This window comes from Bactrocera tryoni, chromosome 4 (genome assembly GCF_016617805.1).
Source record: "Bactrocera tryoni isolate S06 chromosome 4, CSIRO_BtryS06_freeze2, whole genome shotgun sequence".
NCBI classification, from domain to species: Eukaryota; Metazoa; Arthropoda; class Insecta; order Diptera; family Tephritidae; genus Bactrocera; species Bactrocera tryoni.
Genome location: NC_052502.1, coordinates 56623069 through 56641431, shown reverse-complemented (window position 1 = coordinate 56641431; position 18363 = coordinate 56623069). Strand labels below are relative to the sequence as shown.

At 38.9% G+C, this 18363-nt stretch overlaps 1 protein-coding gene across 2 annotated transcripts in view; it reads right to left on the bottom strand.

Annotated features, from left to right (window-relative positions):
• LOC120775174 (voltage-gated potassium channel subunit beta-2) overlaps positions 1-18363 on the bottom strand; it is a 166130-nt gene that overhangs the window by 4823 nt on the left and 142944 nt on the right. Inside the window, exons 1-4 of one of the 2 annotated variants that reach the window (XM_040105227.1) lie at positions 14629-14644; positions 10900-12245; positions 3660-3730; positions 2529-2847 (exon numbers count right to left, since the gene is read on the bottom strand). In XM_040105227.1, coding sequence (XP_039961161.1) covers positions 2529-2847; positions 3660-3730; positions 10900-11591 — 1082 coding nt within the window. In that variant the 5' untranslated portion in view covers positions 11592-12245; positions 14629-14644. Of the gene's footprint in view, positions 1-2528; positions 2848-3659; positions 3731-10899; positions 12246-14628; positions 14645-18363 lie in introns of those variants that run through there. The other variant, XM_040105226.1, reaches the window with a different exon arrangement.

The following is an 18363-nucleotide window of genomic DNA, read 5'->3' as shown; positions in this document are numbered from 1 at the left end:
CAATTAGTTCTTGTTGTATATATGTATGTCGTTCACATGCTTATGTACATACATACATTTTTATATATATTAAAGCATATACTCATATTTTTTTGCAAACGGACTTGTGTCCCTTTTTATACTCTTGCAACCCTCTTGCTACAGTATCTGTATCACCTAAAACTAATCCAGATAGATATAGGGTTATATATTGGGTAGTCGAAAAAGTCTTTTCGCCCTTCTTTTTTATTACATTCGTTTTGAACAAATATTTAACCCTTATTAACTTCAAGCTATTGACTTTGGATTAACATATTACTCGGTGCATAAGGCCTTGTTATATGTAATTGGTCTAATCATTGGCTTTTTTCGGAAATATCAGTACCGCAAATTCTGATGGTGTAACATTTCTACTCCATCGTCTTCCACAACATACAACTAACATAATATTGAGACTCCATTCAAAATAAGAAATCTTCATAATTATTCCTACATTAGAGAGTTAAATTTTTTTACTTAAATCTACCATATACAGCTCTTCAGTACGCTGAAGGCAATAGATCGACAGAAAGGTCCTAATAAAAGCTACTTTACAATAGGAATAAAGCTTAATGCTTTAACAGAGATTTCTTTAAAGAGGAGCAGGTCTTTCCATACTTAATATATTCTTTCTCAGACGTGAATGTCTTACAATGGTCTGCCAGTTTAAAATCCGATTGTAGTTTCTACCCAAAAAGAACCACTATTTCTACTACGACGCATACAAATAATACAAGGAAATTTGGTTTGAGTCTGGATCTGGTTATCCACATTTTAACCAGAAATGTCCAAGCAAAAAAGTTGGTGCGGTCTTGAGCAGCTGGTGAATTAATTCTTATAAGTTCCTTTAAAAGTTGATTCAAGCTGTGGATATTAGAAGGACACCTCTGCTCTTGGAAAACCACCAAAACGAGTGTAATGAAAAATTACTAAGAAAGTTTTCTTTGGAGAGCATTCAAAGTCTCACTGGAGAGTAAAAGTGAATGGAAGGACTCCCCCCTCCAGGAGTACCTTGGTAGGATCACAATGAAATGGTATACGGTAAATGGAATTGGAGCTATACCAGCGTACCAAACTGCCAGTACTCATGGGCAGGTTTGCGAGCATTTTTCAAGCTGGAGTCTGTGTCATTAGCAGATGTGTAGATATAATTATAGAGAAAAGCTAACACGGGGAACAAATAGTCATTCTCAGATATAGTCAAGAAGCACCTCAGGCAATTTCATCCAGTGTAATCCTAAAAACATCTTACGAGCATTAATCGCTGGGCAAAGAGGCATCAATGGATAGGAGTTAGCTGATATCCTGGTGAAAGAAGCCACGGCAACTAGTCCAATGAGACCGGAACCCTTCTTTTCTGTGAGCCCCCACACTTTACATCAGGAACTGCGGAAAGAGAAAAGTGCCTGTAGAAAATGCCACTGTCGACAAGTGTCTGCACTTCAATAGAAGAGGCTGTTTCTGGAAGAGTTCAATACAATGGTTTAAAAAGCTAATCGCTTACACCAAAAACAAATTAGGATAGCTTGTGCGTTGTGTCAGAGCACATATTGCTTGATTACCCCTCAATCGCAAGTAGAAGGAGTTAGGCTACCGAGCAAATAAATCTGGTTACAGAATTGATTACAACCATTATCTCAGGGGCTTTACTTACTAATCATCTTTGGTTTGATTGGATTTAACTAACTGTTGTGATAACAGGAGAGAGCACAGTAGACCATGGCTCGCAGTGTATTCCTCAACTTTCAATCAATCTCTCTGCCTGTAGTTGAGACACACTTAGGAGCCGAGTTTAAAAACTAGTTACAAAGCGTTACTCCTTTCTTCTTTTCGTAATTTGGCGCCAATTCGAAATACCAAGAGCTGCCAGGCCCTTCTCCATCTGATCTCTCAAACGGATTGAAGGACTTCCTCTGTTTCCCCCGTCGGGTACTGCTTCGGATACTTTATACTTTCAGAGCTGGAGCGTTTTCATCCATTCGGACTATATGACCTAGGCAGCGTAGCCGCTGTCTTTTAATTCACTGAACTATGCCAATGTCGTCGTATAACTCGTACAGCTCCATCCGAACTAGCGAATGCGATATTCGCCGTTGCCAATGCGCAAAGCACCGGGATGGAGTCATGTGTTAAAGTTCACGTGAGTTAGGAAAGTTTTCTGATCGCCATTCACTTGGGAATGGGCAGAAACGATTCTTTTACATATGGCTCAAGCAGCTCACGATTTCCGGCCTTAGAATAAGTATCCTCTGGGTAGCCAAAAAACATACGTTTGAAGGCGATACATCCACACCCCAGGGAATGTGCGCTGGGTTTGGAACACGCCATATAAAAACAGCCTCAAAGAAAAAAACAAAACACGAGTAGTTACTATGAGTAGGCCGCATTTTGCCGGAAAACATTAAACTGAAATAAGAACTATAAAAAAAAAACTTTCTCATCGAAGAACTCATATGTACATGTGTACCCCTTATGTTACTTATGTATTGAATAACTTGTTTATTACTTACTTGGTGCTCCAGTAGACCTTTGTTGTAATCACATATGCTGTACGCTTCCAGCCGGTGCGCTGCAAAATCTTTCCGATTTCCGTCTCCGAATGCGCCTCAGAGATATCGAACAAATTAATGCCACTCTCGATGGCCAAACGCAATATGGCTTCGGCTTGTTCGTCACTAACGCCGGGCGAAAAAACGGGCCACGTGCCCAAGCCGACATTGGAGACGCGCAAGCCGCTCTTGCCAAGATTCTTGTAGCGCAAACCGGGCGTCGGTGTGGAGCCATGGCGTAACGGTAGTGCCGGATTCGAACCCAAACTTATCGAACGGCCTTCACAACGCGTGCAGAGCAGACACAAAGAGAAGAGAACATTAGTCGGTAAATTGGCTCAGCTAAAGCCATGAACAGCTAATTTGATGCAACTAAGCGATATTGACGTGCAAACGTATGAGTTAGCGACCAATTGCTACGAGCAGCGTGTACAGTGGCGTGCAAATATTAATTTTGAGTTCATCACAAAAAATACAAAAATAAGAAATATATGGTGTAGAAGAATCGTGTGCACGAAATATTGGACTTGGTGGTGGACTTTTGTTGACCATAGTTTGTGTGTAAGCAAATTATAATTAGTTGATTACAAAAAATGGCGCTCAGTCGCGATAGTAAATTTAATTTGAGTGGCCATAGTGACATTGCCATGTGCGTGTTGAGCCGGATGATGGTGAAATAAAAATTATAACCTCAATTTACAAGTCATATATTTCATATTAATTACATTATTACCGGACAACTTTACCTACTTTGGCGCTATGTACTATCTATTTGAACAACAACAATACTGATTAATAGATACACGAATGGATTAATGTGATTAATGAATGAATTTACTAAAGTAACTGTTATTATGTAGACACAAACGTAAAAAATTTTCAAAAACACACAAAAAATTAAAGGCAAAATTTGTTCAAATAACGTTTTTGTTGTCTACAAAACAGTAACATAAATAATGAAATATTATTTTTGAGCTCTTGAAATACTTGGAACAAACACGAGTACACACGAAAACATGAGAAAGAAATGAGAACACTAATCATTAGAACACGAGTACAAGCGGCAGAAATTGGTAGTGAGAAATTTGATACCGAAATCAAGATGACCTCCCGTACCACTGAACTCCTCCATGCAGTCGAGTGACGCTATTGGGGCCCGGCACCTGCAAGTAAACAAATTTTTTGAAAAAATTAATAAAAAATATTAAAAATATTTTTGTTATTTCTTCAATTGTTATGAATATATATATATATGTATATTATATATATATATTTATTTATTTATACATATTTGCGGAAGTGGATAGACCAACAACGTGCAATACCCAATGGTTGACCACCAATCGGTCCCTTGTATCATATTGACAGCACGCATCAGGCGCTGTTGACCTCCTTGCCTATCCAACGGCTGTCCGTTATGTCTGCTTGCCATACAGATTGACGTCTCTGTTTTACTGTTTAATAGCAATCATAATTTTTTATTTTTCAACTCTTGACGCTGGCCGCCACTCCATTTGGCCTTCGCATTGCCACACTTTCGTTTACTTGCACCGCTTGAGAGCTGGTGGGTTTGTGGGAGGGGCTCCCGTTGCGCGGCTTAACAGTGTAATCCTTCGAATGACTTTTTACGCTCGCACTTAAGTGGTTTGCAAATATAATTTTCCCTTGCTTACTTAATATTTAATGGTATTATTGACTGGACTGTTCATACAGGCTTAAACTGACACACTGGCCGGTGGCTTGACGCTCTGCTCAGTTGATTGGCATTGAGTTAATACTTGTTGTTGTGCAGTCATATTAATCGGTACTGAATTCTCGTACTCAAAATAATAAAACACTTTTTATGTACAGTGATTTTTGCAGTTAATAATGCTTTTGTAAAATTGTGTATCCTCTGGGACAAAAGAAATAGTAATCGTGAAAGCTTTGATCACAAGTAGACAGTTAGTAGACACGACAAAAGCTTTGTTTGTGAAAGCTCTCAGTCAAGACACTCAGTCAAGTTAGACTTAGAGCTTTTACAAATGAAGCTTTCGTCCACTTTCTACCTGTCCACTTGGGATAAAAGCTTCTACAACAGCTTGACACTCAGTTAAGTTAGACTGAGCGCTTTCACAAATGAAGCTTTCATCTACTTTCTTCACGCAGCGTAACTTGACTGAGATCTTTCACAAATGAAACTTTCGTCAACTTTCTACTTGTCTACAGATCAATCAGAACTTTTAATTAACTAGCAGCCCTCGATTGAAAAGATGTTTTCATGGGTTACTTAATCTCTTGTTCCTATCTATTTTCTACATTTTTCACCATATTATTTTTAGGAAGCTCAATAAATCATTTGAAAATTATATTGTTGAAATGTTAACATTTAAAAACAGTGTTATACCTCGGAAGAAGTTTCTTCACAGACTATTGAATGAGGAATGAATATAGGTAGACATACACCAATCATACCAATTTTTATCGGCTTTCTTTAATCAAAGTCGGCTTACTACCTTGAGCTTTATATGGTCGGATTTTATTGTTCGGAGCTCGAGCTCAGACTGCCTCTTCCAGGCAGAAGCTTTTGCGGTTAGATAGTTAAAAACGCAGGACACAAGATACAGAAGATCAGTATAGATATATGTATATGAAACAGTTGATGATATTAAAAAAAGTGCTATCCATCGGCTACCGAAGCAGTACAGAAAATACGGGAACTATAAACGATATACAGTGAAACTTCCGAGAGCGCTGACAGACGGATCAGAACGAGATAGAATTCCTTAAGGACATGCAGAATCATTATGCTCATTTGCAAGGCCCCTTAGGAATAGCACGCATTCTTCGGTCTCGAAGGGACTGCAGGACGGATGATAGCATAATGACAGGTCACAACATAATAGAAGAGCCTGAGTGACGTCCATACATGCAGAAAGTGCAGGGAAGTAGACATAAGAGAGATGCTGGATCACCTCCTATGCTTCTGTCGAGCATTATGTAGAATATTCGCTGTTTAAGAGACTAGATTGGATATCAAGTCGCTCTTAAAGTTCGCAAAAAGCGTTGATGTCCAAAACCTGATGTGGCGAATTCTTCAGCTGAAATTAAACTGAATCTCCATCTGGCATTACCAAAGACCAGTAGGTCTATGGCCGGTCAGTATAACCTAACTAAACTTAACCTCGGACTTTTCGATTAAAATTAGGTCCTCCGAGTAATATCTTTAGGCTTAAGCAAAAGATGGATGCAGAACATGATTTTGTGGCTTTGGACGGACTTCAGTAAACTATCTACAATTGGCTTCGTCGCCTTGTTTAGAACTCTAAAAACATCGTTGATAGGACCACAATCTTGGAATCAACAACTGACCAGATATTTACCATGCACCACATCTTAGAAAATACCCGTGAAAAGAGGATCGACACACACCACTTCTTTGTCGATTTAAAGCTGCTTTTGACAGCACGAAAAGGAACTGCCTTTATGCCACTAACTACTTTATGCCGTAAACTGACGTTGAGCAACGATCCATCAGGATCGGGAAGGACCTCTCTGAGCCACTCAATACCAAACGAGGTTTCAGACAAGGCTACTCCCTTTCATGCGACTCTTTCAATCTGCTGCTGGAGAAAATAATGCGAGCTGCAGAGCTGAATAGAGAAGGTACAAACGTTTATAAGAGTGTACAACTACTGTTGTACCCTGATGATATTGATTGATTGAGGCCTATGATCAAAATCCGCTCCGTTCGCTCTGCTTTCTCCAGACTGGATAAGGTAGCGAAGCAAATGGATCTGGTAAAGAACGAGAGCAAGACATCAACAACAACGTCATACTCGGAATCCAACGCAGAATAGCTCTTGCGGAGGAAGAGGAACCTCTCCACTCAATTGGAAAGAGCAGGTGGAGAAACACCTGGCAAATTCGTCAAAGCTTACCTCGAAAAATTGCAGCGAATTTAATGCTGCCTTAAACGTTTTCATTTCTGCTAAATGTCGTGTTGTCTAAAGTAACTTTCACTTAATCGTTTTAGCTTTAATTTGCCCCTATTCATGCATCACATGACTCTAATTTCCACAAACATAAATAATCCAAGCGCTAGCTGCTTGCACAAAAAACGAACACTAACTAATTTGACAATTTTGTGGTAAATATGCGCTTGTAGTCGTGAGCATGTGTGGGTTGATGTGCGTGTTTTGCTAAACTAACGCTCGGGCGGTGCTGAGTGCATATTTGCAACCTCGCTGCTGCCCCAATTTATAGCAAACGTGCACACGCACACACAGGAGCATATGTTCTTATGCGCAAGGCTTCTGTGTTGGTGATTTAACGAAGCATTAAAATGGTTTCTGTGGCTAAAGCTGATTTTTAAATAATTTAAGTACTTTAAATGCAAGGCAGCAGCATGTGGCAGCTTGCAACTTTAAAGCGCCGATTATATACATGCATATGTATGTCACATGTACACATGTGTGCGTGCGCCCGTGTGCTGGATAAGCGAGTTTGCGTGTGTACTTTAAACGATTGCTACTGTTATTGTTATTATTGTTGTTAAGCGGCATTTCTTTTTTGCTTGGTTGCTGCAACAATTTTGCCTACAGCATGTCCTGTTTCAAAGGCAATTATTGTTATGTGGCTAATTGCACTTGGTTTAATTGCACGCAAACACAAACATGCACTTAATAGCAGTGGATATGCAATTTGTGTATATGTGTGTGCAGCCAAAGCGAGTTGTTGCTGCAATTTGTTGGTTTCCTGCGATTTTCTGCAACTGTCACTAGTTCTGCTGCTGTTTGTACGAATGTTGCAATAACGGTACAATAGCGCGCACTTACAGCGGCAGTCAATGTTGCTCTTTACAACTTCATTAGCGGCGGTGAACTGTAAGCGTATCGTACGTAAGTTGCTACGTGGTTACGGTGGCAACACTGGCGGCTGTTGGCCCTGCAACAGATCCGTGTTAATCTGTAGGCAAGTTTTTCTGCTGTCAGCAAATGTAGTTGCGGATCTCATAACTGTAACAGCGGTGGCCGTGATGGCATCGTTTTAATTTACATTTTAAATTAAAGTCGCAGCAGGCCTAGTGGGTGGCATTCGTGCAATGTGGCTACGTGTTCGCAATTATTACCTTGTGAGTTTTTGAGTTCTGCCAACAGCGCAAAAAGTTGCTCATTTTTATTATTTTTTTCTTCTTGAGTTTGTTAAAGTTTTAATAGTTCACAAGAGCGCTTAAGTTTTCATGTACACAGCACGAATGCGTTGTTCTTAAGAGGTTACATGGGTTAACGGGTTTCAAAAAATCGAGTTTTTTATGGTTTTATTAATTCTACAAGAATTCTATAAGACCTCTAGAATATTATCTTAAATTTTCAAGTTGATCCGAGTAATAGTTTCGGAGTTGCAGGCTTGAGAACTTGTGCGCTCGAGTCTTGCTAGGCTAAGTGCGCCGTCTTTAAACGCGCTTTTCTTGAAACTGTGTTTTTGAAGTCGGTTGGCAAGATTCCTCGAGAACTACTCAACCGATCTTCATGAAATTTTACACATGCCTTTGAGATACAATCTTTAAAGACTTGCACGAAAGATTTTTTATTGATTACAACTATTTGAAAAAAAATTTCAGTGAAATTTTGATTTTTTTGTAAAATTGTCTGCCAAAAAATCAATTTTAAGTTTATTTTTAAGTTAAGGTTTTAACTAAAACAAGCATTTTTTTAACTTTAGATGATCTTGTAAGGAGTTATCCTGCCAATGCGGGCGCATCTTTTTCCCCGAGTGGTCACCGGAAATGGAGTCGCAATGGCCGAGTTTAAAATATTTTTTCCACAAATTTCGTAATTTCCTTTTTAATAGTGTGTAGTGTAACAATAAAAAAATGCTAAAAAAATATTTAATTTTTGTATGAGAAAACGCGAGGAAAACTCATGTAACCCCTTAAAACAGTAAATGTTAATAAAAAAGTATACTTTCCTTAAGCTAGTCGATGTAATATTGAATAATTATTTCATAGTTCTTTAATAAACTGGAATGCTGCTTATTGCGACAAAGTCCAAACCAACTTTGAAACACCACTTAACTAAGGTTTCATATCTGGTAACGCTTACAGTAAAAATGATGAAGAGAAAATTTAATTTAGGTTATTTTAGACTGTGATGGTGATTTCCTTGTCGGAGGAAATGAATATACTGTTTGGAGTAAGATTCGTCTTGCTACTACAAGGGGCTGCCCACAAGTTGGAGTTCTATCCCCTTTACTTTGCAGCCTAGTAGTAGATGAGCTCCTTGAGTTGCTCGGTGCCAAGGGTACGCCCATGACTGTCATAATAGCACGAGGTAAATTTGAGAACATTCTCTGCGACACAGTCCAAAGTGCCTCAAGTCTAGCAAAAAGATGGAACAATACGGTAGGGTTAAATATCAACCCCTAAAAAGCAACCGTTGTCCATTTTACAAAGCGAAGATCTCTTCCGGGCTTGAGTCCACTAACATTTGGTTGTAGAGAGTTGAAGGTGTCCAAAGAGGTTTCATTACTCTACCTAACGGTGGAATAGGCACATGGAATTAACCGGAAGATCCTGGGGCGACAAACCAGGTATTATATCATGATCGTAAGGCCTATTGTCATTTATGGAATGGCTAGGACCTCGATGGCAACGCAGTTTTCGGTAAGCCTTTAACTATCGAACCTGCAAAGACTCCCCTGCGTCTGCGCAGGGGCAATGCGCACTTGTCTAACCGCAACATTTGCAGATAAGCTGGAGCTCAAACGGCTGCATCTAACGATCAAACAGGCAGCGAAACATATCATGCTGCTCATGGCATCATATGGTATAATGTCGTCTCAACAAAGGAAGACTTTAGGGGAAGACACACCACTGACCGTTCTTCCAAGAGACGAGGCTAGGAAGAGGGTAAACTTCACAAAAAATTTTAGAGTTACTTTCAGCAGTAAGGCGGATTGGAGTGATTCCACGCTCGACCTACTACTGAGGGGCAGCACTATCCAGTGGTACACTGACCGCGGTACCGCAAATCAAACTATCAATACCAAAGGGATGTGTTCCGAACATTTATCAGGCAGAAGTCTTTGCCATAAGTCAGTGTTTAGAAATCAATCTTCATCGTAACTATCGTATTCAGTGTATCGCTATACTCAGTGATAGTAAAGCTGCACTAAAAGCGATCTCAGCTTATGAAGTCAAATCGCTATTGGTGGAGGAGTGCATAGGAGGCTGAACCGCCTATCAGTCAACCATGTTCACCTGACCTAGGTGCCGGGGCATAAAGGGGTAGCCGGCAATGAGCTGACCGCCGAAATAGCCAGTTCTGCGGCGGCTTCCAGGATGATGGGGCCAGAACATTGCATTGCGGTGGGGTCCCAAACCATAAAGGAGTTGTTCCGCCCGGACGAGAAAGGACAACAGGAATACGCCACGCTAAGTTACTACTGAGAGCTTACAACCTAACAAAGTTTAGAGATATGATCAACCTCCCGCGAGATAAATTCCGTCTCTTTGTCGCGATCTATACAGGGAACTGTAGGCTCAAGAAACACTTGTCCGACATGGGCATAGTCTCATGCACAGATTAGTGGTTTTGCGACGTGGAACAGGAAACTCCAGAACAGCTGATTCTAGAATACCCAGCAATTTGTAGAAGCAGGCTCAAGATCTTAGGATCCATTTACTTGGACAGGGATCACATCACCTCAGTCGCGCTGTAAACTCCAGGAATTATTATGGTATAAGAGAGGGGTATAAAGAGGGCACAATAGACCATAGGTCGCATTGCAAAACCTCAATTATTTTCTATCTATACCGTTTGGACTGGTGAAAGTCTGATTCTTTGTGAAAAGGAAATTCGAAGAAATGCTGCACGAGTTCACAATGAACCGATGCATCGTGTGGAACTTCGAATTGTTTCCACACTTGTTGTATTCTGCGACCCTAGTCGCTGACGACTCTTTCTTGTCCTCAGACTTCTAGAGGGGACTCAGCGGTTGGAACCATATTTTGAGCTGTTTTTTCTAAGCGGCTTCAGCTCGTTTCAAAATTGGTTATCACCTCGGATTTAAGCTGCAACAAATCCACTTTTAAGTACTGCAGCGTTTAAGTACTGCGTACGTCAAGCTTACTACATATTACAAGAGGCTATTGAAAGGATAAGAGTTTGTTAACTTTTCAATTATTTCGAGACCGCAATTACATGCAATAAAATTCAATTGGAACTGAAAATTGTTGCTTTCAATTACCCCAAAAACCCTTACGCTTAATGACCGCTACGTATGCTTTTTTATACCCCCCAGCAATTACAAATAGTGGCGGCGTTGCTTTTGTTTTTGCTTGCATGTTTACCTGTAAATTGTCACAGCATTCGATTCTTCGCTCGTATTATCCATATTGTTGTTGTTGTCATTGGTATTGCCCACACCAATGGCACCACCACCAGCACCACCTCTACCGGTGCCCGTTGCTGCCGCCACCGCGCCACCAGCCAGCCCACCCATGAAAACGGCTATGGGCGGATTGGCATTGACGGCATTCGCGGCTTGAATGTTCGACGCAGCGACGGCAGCTATGTTCGAGGGAATAACGGTAATATTGGCGTAGGTAGGCATGCTGTAGTTGTTCGCATTGGCGGCAGCGGCGGCGGCGGCGGTGGCGCTGGCCATGACAGCGCTCGGTGCATGGCCGTACGTCGCATGCGACGAGTGAGCGTGAGCGTGAGCGCTGGCAATGCCAATGCTACCGTTTAGTATGCTCAGGTTGCCGCTGCTCAGCGCGGGCGGTGGAGGTGGTGGCGGTTGTAGTGGCGGTAGCGATGAAATGCCGCCACTTAAATTGGCAGCGCTGCTATTGTTGAGGTTGGTGGCGGCGACGGCGTGTGAATTATTGGCTGTTGCTGTTGCTGTTGTGGTCGTGTTGTGGCTGCTGCTGCTGGCATGCGTTGCTGCAGTGTTGTCATCGTGCATGGTCATGGTGTTGTTGGCTGATTGTTGCTGTTGTTGCGAGTTTTGTTTTGTGGCGGTTTTGGTTGCTATTGGCATTTTACGGAATGCCGCGTTGTGAAGGGGGGAAGGGGGTGTGCGTTCCCTGTTGCCTGCTGTTTGTGACTTCGGCCGTTTTATTGCTTTCCGTTATTTTGTTTACGCTCAATTCGAAATTGGTTTTAATGTTTCCTTTTAATCCTATTTGCTATTTTTGTGTGCTCGTGGGTGTGTGTGTGTTTTTTTTTTTATTGTAGCTTCACTCGTGTTTTTGTCGTCTTTATTCGGCCATTGTTTACGCGCAGGCACAGCCAATGAATTTTATAAGCTTGACTGCTGGCGAAATTGCTCGCGTTCGTTTGGCGTATTGTTGTATTTGTTAGTTTTGTATGTGAGCGGTGTTTTGCGCGGTGCGTAGGTTAAAAAACTGTTTCGTTAGCTGAATAAATTCAGTTTTCAATTAAATTATTTATATTTGCTTTATTGTGTTTTTGGGTCATCATATTTTTACACTCGATTTCCTGCGTAAAAAACCATAAAGCGCTTGAATAAAATTGTAAAGATGTTTGTTTGAAAATTTGTTGCTTCACTTTTTCACTGGTTATAACTGTAAATCAACATATTTATGCAATATTTGTTTATGCCATTTAAATGTAAACTTGTTTTTATTAACACTTATTGGTAGAAGTTTATTGTTTGCGGACTATTTATGGACTATTTATTTATTATTTTATTTCCAGTAAAATTGTAAAAATATTTTCACTATCATAACTTGTAGCTATTGTGTAGCTAAAAGCATTCCCAAATTTAACTATTAATGAAGAACAAAAGCTTTACTCAGTTCAATCCAAAACCGAGCCAAGTTTTTGGGGTGATATTCAACTCTTTTTATAATTTTTTATACTACTGTGTTCAAAAAGTAATGCGAATTTGTTTATAGCATGTAAATTCCTTATTTATTCTTCCAACTTTATTTAATCCCCTTCAAAGTAATCTTCGTCCGATAACACGCGCTTTTGCCAACGCTTTTCCAGGTCTCGAAACCGTCGGAATAATCTTTTTTCGGTATACAGGGTTTGTCCAGGAAGTAATAGGACTGAATCGATTTAAAAAAATGTATTGAACCAATCGTTACAATTCTTTAAAACTTTCAAAATATGCTCCTTCTGCGTTGATGCAGCGGTGCCAGCGCGATTTCCAAGCCTTGAAGGCGTCACGCAAAGCATACTCCGGAATAGCCTTGAGAGGCGAAGTGCATGCTGTTTTCTGTCGTCTCAAGTTGCTTGCCTTTCATTGGGTTTTTTCAGGAATGAAAAATGAAACAAAAACAAGTCCGGGGGAGCCGCATCTAGGATGTAGGGCGGCTGCGGAAGCGTTGGGATGCCGGCATTGGCTAGGTAGCTGTTCAGACGGTGTGAGCCGGGACGTTGTCGTGATGCAACTTGCAATCGACTGCGATGTTTTGTATGAGTATCTTGAAGATTTCCACGTAAAACTTGGCGTTGACGGTATGTCCAGGAGGAACAAATTCATAGTGGACGATGCCATGAGACACATTGTCGGCCCTCCAAAAAGGCCTTTTGCTACCGAAATACACCACTTCTTGCAACAATATCGGGGTAAGCCTGCTTGTTCATATCAAACGTCTCTGTCGCTGATTTTCCGAGTTTCACACAGAATTTAATTGCGTACCTCTGCTCTAACGAACGCTGCACCTTCGGGTTGCACCATTCACAGAAACGCGTCGCGCGAAAATGATTGTCCTGACTCTCCAGGTCCCCGGAGGCAACTGACGAGCTAACGTTTGTAGGCTTCATGACCTTCTTCGATTCGGTTTTTATCTCCTTAATCGTGTCTGAATTGTGTTTTAGTATTTGCTGAAAAGCCAAGGAGTCGCATAGAGTCAAATCAGGTGAATACGCCGGCAGTTTTTGGCAAAGAATACGCGAAGAACCAATGCAGTATGAGATGATGTATAATCGTGATTTTGGCACCAATCGAGACTTGATGTGTTTCAGAAACAAATGGCTTGGGCTGAGCCGAATGAAATGCAACACTATTAGCGAGCGATTTTCAAGCCTTAAATTTTTGATTTTTTGGACGTGGAGTAAGTGTTTTTGATTGGTAAAAATTATTCAAAGAGGTTCGAAAACGCGGCGGTCATCAACATCAACTGATGATCAACACGTCAGTAAAATGAAGAAATTTGTGCTTGAGAATCGACGATTAACAGTCACAGATCTTACTGTCAGCGTTGGAATATCGGAAGGTTCAGTGAAAACCATTTTGGAAGATCATTTGAGCCTAAGACAAGTGAAAGAATGATATCTTCTAAAATCATTAAATTTTTTCGGAAAACAGCGTCGCTTTAACGTCTGTGAAACAATGCTTTCCAAATACTAGGATGTCATGAAACTTATTATTAATGGTAAAGAGCCGGATATAGACGATCAATCGACCGAATATCGTAGCAATAGGAGCCGAAGCCGAAAAAACCACGACAAAGCAGCTCAAAAATCAAGGTAACGTTGGCAGTTTTCTTCGATTATCGAGATGTGGTGTACTCTCTATTCCTTTCGACCAGCTAAACAGTCAATAAGGAATACTATTAAGTACTATCCAGAATTATGGGTCGACAACTCCTGGGTGTTGTGCTACGATAATGCAACGTCGCATACTGCTTTGATTCTTCGTGAGTTTTTCGCCGAATTCTCAACCAATATCGTCCCGCAACTACCGTATTCTGGCTATTCAGCAAACTCAAACGATTGCTCCGGGAAAACCGTTGTGAGTCAATTGAAGAGACTAAGCGTGAATCGATACGCGCTTTGAAGGCTATTCCGGAAATTGATTTTAAGAACTGTTTCGAGGATTGGAAAATAACGTTGGCACAAGTGTATTGGAGCCAAGTGCGATTAATTTGAGGGTGGCGACATCGAATTTGAAGAATAAATAGAAAATTTTAAAATTATGAAAAATGTCTTTATTATTATTTACTTATATTATTTCATATAGTAGTACAAGTTATCAAGTGAAAAAAGCGTTTCTATAATTTTGTATGAAAAGCAAAATTGCCCTAGATTATTTAATATTTTACCTCATTTATATTAATATCCCATTTTCACTTTATTTTAATAAAGTTTACTTTTCATTATTTCAATTCATTTAATTGCTTTATTTTATTTTATTTTATTTTATTTTATTTTATTTTCCTGTCATTTTAGTTTATTTTATAGCATTTATTTTAATTTTTTTATATACACTTTCATTTGAAACTGCATTCATATTCAAAGCGGTTTTGCCATAATTTTTGCTCCCGCATCGTGTTTCAGTCATTAAGAGTATTGAATTGCTCAAATATTAATTTTATTTACCTTTTTAACGTTTTTTACTAGAAAACCATTCATATGTATAGTATGTATGTATTTACGTATATTTATAGCTTTAATTTTAGTTGAATTTAATTACTATTTGATCACTTGTTTGCTTTGAAACTGTTTAACCGCAAATATTTATGCTGCTTTGCTGCTTTGATACTCAAATATTTTCATAATTCCTCTAATTAGTCACGTTTAAATAGATACTTGAAATTAACATTATTTCGCTACTCGTTGTTGTTGTACTTTAATAGAATACTACGACGATTACTTAGTTAGCATTAAATGTCTAAAAAGTTTGTTGCAAATTTTAAGGCAGTTTCGCTTGATTTTAATCTCTTAATTATTTCCTTATTATATTTCTGATTTCCTTATGCGATGTACACATATATACATACATATGTATATATTGTATACATGTGTGTATATAACAGTTGAACTTTGCTTTTGGTTTTGCCGGCACGTCTTACCTCCTGCAAGAGAAGTAGAAGTGGTTGGCTTAGTGTGACTTTCAAAGCAAGCAGTCTGTTTGCCGCTTTTCTTTCCACATTAAGCTTTGCAAGGTTTATGATTTTTGCTGCTGTGCTTTCTATGCCATTGCTACTGCATATCGGTGGTACACTCTTATTTTGTTTTGTGTACTTTTATTTGCTCTTCGTTGCTTACCAAGTTGTTGGTTATGACTGGGAAATCGCTGGGAAATGAGAAAATGTAATTTATGTACTATGTTGCAAGCAGTTTAGTGCGCATTTTTATTACTCGCCGCAGTGGTTTCGACGTTTCGCCAGTGTAGGGCTTAGGAGCTTGCTTCGAAGTTGGCTTGCTAAGCGCTTAATTGTACAAATACCCTTAAATATACCCGCGACTTAGGTAAGAGAAGTTCAAAGTTTCGTCATAATAACTTTATAAAGAAATTGTTGTTTTTTATTTGCCAGATCTTTTAAGAACTTGAACAAAATGCTAAAATGTATGAAGCATTTTCATCCTCAATTATCATAGTCTCTTGAAATTAGAGTTGGTATAGAATTTAGTTTTGAAATAAAATGATATTTAGATTCTATGAAAAGGCATTTCACCGTGACAAAACTTGTTGACAATTACAATATTATTAGAAATTTTATTGAAAAACAACCGGATCTACAGTCAAATTTAGAAATCGAAATTCAGGTACAGGTCCTTTTATGAAATCGATCATTTTTGTACAGTTATAAAAATTTTACGATAACATTTATCGATAAATTACACAAACCAAAACTGAAATCGATAACTCTTTGTAGCTTTTAAATCGATACATTTATTCACAGTTTGCAATAATACATATCGATAAATTGCATAAAGGGTTATTGAAAACGATAGTTATTTGCACTTTTATAAACGAGTTATAAGTTTACGATAATATTTATCGATTAATTGCGGAAACTAATACCGAAATCGATAATTATTTCTAGTTTTTAACTTTACTTTTGTAAAAAGTTTATTTGCTATTCAGAACATGACTCATGTATCGTGGCTAACATTTGAATGAAATGATCTGAAAAATATTTTTTGAACAAATGTATTAGACTTGTGTTTTTAGAGGTCTAATTGATCTAAAATAAAAAAAAACTATTAGCAATTTTTAACAATCAAGAAGCTCAAACGTGAACATTAAGGTCAAACTTGAAAGAATTTCGAAAGGAGCAAGAGTGTTACCGATAGATATGGAGACCATCCAAAAAGTCGGAAGAGATCGTTTTGGAGAATCTCAAAAATTATCGGATTTAGCAGTGTGCGTATGAAAACTTAAGTGTGCTTTGTGGCCTTAGCTGAAACAGCTTATGCACTTAAAGCTCCAATAGAAAGAAAAGCACTTAATCGAGCATCGGCTATAGAAAAACTTTTTTTAAACTCTATATACTGTTCCAAAAATAGCACGAACCACAAAATAAGATAATGTCTTTGCTTTTCATTTTGATAAAAGCCTAAATTCTGTAAATCACTATGCTATCAATTTTTAATTACAAATTCCATATGGCAGCCACTTAGCACTGTTACTCCTCACTGAGCAGATTAATTGAGGCATTGGTTAGCCAAAAATGCATACAGGCATTGTATAAAAATAGTTGGAAAACATACAAGAGACAGAAAAATTCCCCAAAAGGCAGCTCGCTGCAAAAATATGAGATCTAAAAGCAAAAAGAGATAAAAATAAATAAAGCAATCGATGCTGGCAGTTGAGCTTTGGGCCGCAATTTGTGTGTGCGCTTTTGTTGTTGGCCTTACTGACCTAACTAACGTTGGCCCGTTACCGCACAACTCGGCACACCCACTCCGAGCTCAGCCGCTGTAGGGAATTGCAGTGAAAACGACACCAGCAGTTAAAGCCGATACCCATACTTATATATGTATGTACATATGTACAACGTATGTTTTGGTATTTGCCAGGCACAATTCTGTGGGGTGCATTTCATAAAATTTGAAATTTTTGTCAAGGTTTTTGTTGGCTGCAAGTGCCATAAATATATAAGTAGAATAAATATAATAGATAGCCGAAGAATGTGTAGTATATGCTAAATATCAGTTGTATTTTATTCCTAAACAACTGACATCATATGATTTGTATGTGCTGTGTCACATATTTTGGATTAGACCCTTAAATATTTTAAATGCTTGCAATGTTATTTAATTGAATGAATGGCTGGCATATTCGGTCTTTATGTATTATTTGCATATTTCGCTTGTTTACTTGCGTTCATTTGCTTAGTGTAAGGTTACTGTGGATTAGCTCTGAATATTTTCTTTCGTCTTGCCTATGTGTGGTTTCACATTTCAATGGCAAAATATTTACTATGCCTGTCAAAACATTCGTTGATTACATATTTGTGAGTGCGCATATGTGTTTACAGGGTGCGTCATGTTTCTGATCGACATTCAACCACCACTTGAGTTTGTTAGACATATTTTGCAAACCTGAATTCAGTCAATTCAATCAACTAGACGTCAAGCTATAGCTTCCTCGATCGCCAGATGATGAGACGTTGGAACATTATCTGCGCGAACGACTAGCCGTCAGCCGGAAGAGACGGAACAAATTCCATTGCTCTCAATGCGACTTAATATACATTCGGTAGCTGGAGTGAAAGCAATTAGGTTTCTGCCAAATCCACTGAGTTGCTGGATAATACTTAAACTGTTTATTAACCTATGTTAAAAATTTGGCATGGAATTTGTAATATCATCCGTCTGTCTGTCTGTATGTATATGCACAAACTAATTCCTCAGTTTTTGACATTTCGATGATCTGCAATTTTACACACGTCCTCAAAAAGCTGCTCATTTGTCGGAACTGCCATACAAACTGAACTGAACTTCGGAGACAAACCTAGTATCAGCCTTTCATAAAAAGAAAAAAATTCCATAAATTCCTTATGAAAATAACCATCACTTAGAAGATAAAAAGTTTTAGTTCTGGTATT